The 5,395-nt window shown below is 35.1% G+C and overlaps 1 protein-coding gene across 1 annotated transcript; it reads right to left on the bottom strand.

Moving 5' to 3' along the window:
- Positions 1–1,364: 1,364 nt before the first annotated feature.
- On the bottom strand, positions 1,365–4,932 carry LOC126881164 (uncharacterized). Its single transcript, XM_050645245.1, has one exon. The coding sequence runs from the start codon at positions 4,153–4,155 to the stop codon at positions 2,020–2,022; it is 2,136 nt and encodes a 711-aa protein (XP_050501202.1). The 5' UTR covers positions 4,156–4,932; the 3' UTR covers positions 1,365–2,019.
- Between the last annotated feature and the right edge of the window lie 463 nt (positions 4,933–5,395).

Raw genomic sequence — 5,395 nt, 5'->3', positions numbered from 1 at the left:
CTTTCCCATATTTTCGTGGAGTGGCTAAGCAGTTTTATAGCCCTGTAGTTTGTACATTGTTGTATATCTCCCTTGTTTTTGTAAACAGGTACCAGTATACTGCTTCTCCATTCGTCTGGCATTTGTCCGACTTCCATAATTCTATTAAATGGACCTGCTAGCCACCTTGTTCCTGTCTCTCCCATTGCTCTCCGTACTTCCCCAGGAATATCATCTGGTCCTACCGCTTTTCCTTTCTTTAGGACGAGGGTGTTAATTATTAACAGACTGAATACAGGGTATATTTACTGTCCAGGTTCATTCCAAAGGTAGACACGAAGGAGGTATTTCAGGGTATACATTGATAACAACATTAATATAGTATGTTTACTGTGCATTACTGATTTTTGCTTAACGTAGGTACATTTTACTATTCAGGGTGCATTTTAATTAACCAATTATAGTCGATTATATTTATATTTTTCTATATTTCTAAGTATTGACGGTGTATGGTTGTGATACGTTAGGATATTTTAAGTCTTAACAATATTTAATAGTCTAAGCCCGATCGCACATCAAAGAAACATGAAACGTAAATTACGTTTCATGGAAATAAACCACTGCTAAACAAATATACGTCCGGCCATTTATGAAACTCTCCGAAAATAAAAATGTGTCATGAGCATGAATCACACTCGTTTCATTGGTAGGCGGACTTTGAGATTTGTTTAGCAGTGTTTTAGTTTCATGAAATATGTTTTTCGTTTGATGTTTCATGTTTTTCGTTTCATGTTTCTTTGGTGTGCGGCTTGGCTAACAGTTCAATAGTCAATACATTTTTAATATGTTTGGTACAATTCACCTATTTTGCTTCATTTCATGTTTTTATTTTATGTTCAATAAATATTTGTAACTAATAGGTTGTTTTAATGCTCAGAATCATCCAGGATCCGCCTTCTTCTAACTCACAATAAACCCCTGAGATTGAGATTGTAATAAATTGTCATAATACTAATTAGTAAAGATTAATTAAACTTGTATTTTATTACCACTACATTAACATCTGCTACCAAAGCTCTTTATTCTCTGTAACATGTAAAGTTTTTTATCTGTACTTTAGGAATTAGACCGGTATATTGTCCAAGCCTGGAGATTTTCCGTTCTTCAATTTATTAATTGCTTGTTTCGTCTATGTTTGAGTCCTGTACCGGTAGGTCCACCCAGACCACCCAAGGCATATATCATGTGCTCCATGTTCTTCCTCTTGATATTTTTTAATACATTTTTCAAATATTGTCTGGAGCAGTTAAATCATTAAGAACTCCGATTTGTAATAGTAAATTCTTTATGTACGCTACTGTCTTTTATATGGAATTTCAAAGCGCTGCACAGTGGGCCAGAAAATGCAAAAAGCGGTCAAAAATCTGAAAATGGGCTGAAGGGCTTTAAAATTGTAGTCTTTTAAAGGAAAAAATAATAAAAAAAATTAAACTACCCAGGCGTAACTTTTAGGGGGGCCATAAGGTTAATAATTACATTGAGTAGACTTTTCGATCTTTATGCAATTAATTGTTTATATGGTTAAAAAATATTAACAAAATAAAATGAATTACCGTAAAATACGTTACTTGTTACTAAGTATAGTAAGATTATAAATTATTTAGGTACAAATTCGAAAAAACTTAGAGAAATTTATCAAAATATGTTTGGTAATAGGTATAAAAATAAAAATTCCGCTCTGTAACAAGTTTATTAGCTTCTAAATAAATAAACAAGGGCGGATCCAGAAAAGTCTCAAGGGGGGGCATAGCGATAGAAAAATCTAGCAAGGGAGGGGGTAAAAATGGCATGAAATAAAGTCTATTTAAAATCTAATATATTAGTGCTTAAAAGATTATACTTATAACTTACTTTGATATACTTAAATACTAAAATTTAATTTTTAACTTTATAATCAGTTCAAAATGTGAATCCCAAGGGGGGTATGGGCCCCTGGGCCCCCTTAGATCCGCCCTTGTAAATACAATAGTATGCTTACCACTAAAAATCTACGTCGCTCGCGCTGTCGTCTTCCTCGTCGGATGAAGAAACTTGGCGGCTTTCCATATTAAGTTGTAGAGCTCTAAGAGAATCTGCTTCCATTGATTCTAACGAGGGCGCCTTCAACAAGGATACAACTTCAGAAGATATGTTTGAACTTTTTCGGAGTGGGTACTGCCGCAAAGATGAAATTACTGGATCTGAAGTTATAAGGAGCCTGTTTAACAAATCTTGATTTCCTGATATTCTCGAAATTTTTCGTGTATGTTTCTCCCTAAAACTTTTGAGATCCTTATTTCTTGATTCTTGGGCTTCTTCTGACAATTGACCGATAGGCAGAATAGCCTCCTTGATTACTATGGCTCCATGGAGTAATATTTTATGCACGCTAGAAGGCATATAATACCATGAATATTTAGCGACATACAGTTTTGCGGTTTCCAAACAATACTCTTCAAAAGCTCGCACATCGATTGCATAGCCACAAGATAAGGTGCGTAATATAATACCAAATCGCATAATGACATCTTTATCTATGCCAGTAATTTCACTAGACAGTGAGGGGTCAGCAAAAAATCGTCGAGCTGTGTTGCCGTCATTAGTAGTTCCACTACCTCCACTCTTAGGTATATCCACAAGCAAACCTGTTCTGTCTCTGAAAATTTGTTGTATGGTACGTTTCTTGTTTTCAAAAACTGCTCTGTTGTTACTTCCTCGAATTTGCCAAACTTTAACTTCTAATCTATAGGAAATGTGCAGCAAACATTCGAAAAACCTGATCCAGGCATGTAGAGTTGACAATCCAAATTTCAAATTTTCTTGGACAACTTCCCTCTTTAATAGTTTTTCGATGTCATTCATTTGTTTGGGGGTTGCTTTACATATATAACATGTTTGTGAAGAAGCTGTTTCCATTATTGCATTACACACTTTGCCGTCTATCATCGTCATCACACAAACATGAGAAACTGCAATTTCTTCACTATCCAGCATACCAATAGTGGGTTGAAGTTCTGAAATTTGATTTTCTATATATGATGTCTCCTGTACCGTCAGCTCTTTCGTTTCTTTCTTAAACTGAAAGCGTATAGGTCTACAAAATCGAGTTGACGATGGACGGGGATTTTGCCACACAATAATTTTATCTTGTCCAGGTTGCTCCGCATATAACTGTAATGGCACTATGGATGTAAGAAATAAATCGCCATCACCAAAACTATTATCGGAGAAAAGTTGCTTGTATTGTGAATGACCGGTGCTTCCATCGCATCCCCATTTCAGCAACAGTTTCAAATTCTTTAGAAGTTCAGTTGATAATGAACGAAGAACTGGTTTTTGCAATTCTACTATCCGTTTAACTGTATGATCTAAGAGGTCCTGTAATAATATTTCTGCACATGACTCACTTACAGTTTGTCCTTCTTTTCGGGGATAGCAGCGTAATTTTGCTTCTCGAAGCTTGTGATAAGACGGATATATATCAGCAAAATGTTCTTTTGCTATTCGTCTGTGAACAAGATATGAATGTTTGGTATCTTTTGATTCAATCATTACTGATAGCGCTTCATCTGGGGTGAGTGGAATTATTTTTTTTGACTTCTGAGCTTTCTGCCAAGCTGTCCTAATTTTACCGGCTCGAGTCGGAGTCAAAAGTGCTTCAGAGACAAGTTTTGCGGCATCGTCTTTTCCTTCAGTCTTTAGTTTTCTCCTTGCAGCTAAAGTAAGCTCCTCGGTTTCGAACGTCGATGACAGCTTTGAAGTCTTTCGACGTTTTGATCTTACACTACTCGCAGAAAATTCTTTGCTTGGACGACCACGCCTACCTCCAGATGAAGTTCCTGGTTGTGGCTCAGCATTCGGATCAATTTCTAATCCAGTTTCTTCAAATACACATACACTTAACCACGCTGTATTATTTTTCACAAATCTATCCGTTTTTCTCCCACATTGATCAAGCTTTGCATAAACGACGTTGCAAAACTTTGAAGTGAAAATCCTCATTTTTAACATGGCGTCTGCATCATTTTCAATTTTGTAGTGTCTCACCAAATACTTGAACAGATATTCTGTGCGACTGGAACGTTGTAACTTATCCTTTTCATACAAAACGTCAAACAGTTGCCTTCTGGTGACCATTTTCACTGTGAAAAATATAGAAAAACATTACATAAAAAAAATTTTTTGAAGACGCAAATGAAATAAGACTTACAACCACCATTACGAACAAACTTAACTATATTCTCTATCAAGGTAAATAAAGTAACGCAACAAGAAAATAGAAATTACTAGGTGTTACATTTTAAATAACAAAATAAAATGTGCTGTTATGGTTACAGAATACATTCGTTGGATATGGTTCATGCATATCGATAAGCAAAACCAAAATATCTCAAAAAGGCGCTTGAAGGCGCCTATCAAATTTTAGTATGTTATTAGGGAATGATCAAGCTATTTTTTTAATATTTTTTCAAAGCCGGATCGGATCGGAAAATATGTTATATCTCAACATAATTTTAAAGTATAATATAAAATTTTCAATAAAATCGACTACATAGTAATTATATCTATATGTATACTAATTTAACTTTGATTCATAAGTATTTATATAACATGAAAATACATACCTTGAGAAAGTTTTCTGTACAATTAACCACTTGAGTCAGACACTTTATAACACACATTCACTAGTTGACATTTAGTAGTACACTAAATGAATGTTCGCAAAGAAATGATCCTAACACAAAAGTCTGGTTTTGAGAACCGATGGCTGCCGCAATATGCCTTCTACCTGCTTCAAATTCTAGGAAAACATTATTTATCTATTTCTCGGAGTACCTACAAATTCTGAAAGCCAGACTAATACTTTCATCGAAATCGATTTATGGCCGCTTTTTGAATTTTTCGGCCCACTGTGCGCTGCTACTACTAATTACACACTTTTAATCTAAGAAAATTCTGGACCGACTCTAAACGTACTTCACAGTTCCAGATATGTACGAAAGGAGAAATCTTGTCCTTATCGCCTTTCGTGAATAGAAATACCGAGAAAGGAAGGGTCTTCGCACTACTGTCGATATAATTATGCCAATTATTATTATTGCTTCTGGCTGGGATGTAAAAGGATTCGAATTTTGAGGAGATTTCAATTGGTTGAAAGGTTTTCTTTGGGGTGATGATTATGACCATCGCATCGACGGCATTAAAAAAATAAGCGGTGTAGCTGGTTCGATGAAAAGAGAGTTTTAAGTTTCTGCTTTGTGTAAAATTCTTAAAGCAAGAAAATTGGATCGCAACTGATGTTTTTTTATTTATTACTTTTAGTGACTCTTTTGTTTCATTGGCATGGCTCATAAACGAAATTATAAAACGTAGAGTA

This window comes from Diabrotica virgifera, chromosome 1 (genome assembly GCF_917563875.1).
Source record: "Diabrotica virgifera virgifera chromosome 1, PGI_DIABVI_V3a".
In the NCBI taxonomy this organism is placed as follows: Eukaryota; Metazoa; Arthropoda; class Insecta; order Coleoptera; family Chrysomelidae; genus Diabrotica; species Diabrotica virgifera.
The sequence above is the reverse complement of the archived record's forward strand: the minus strand, read 5'-3'. Positions and strand labels throughout refer to the sequence as shown.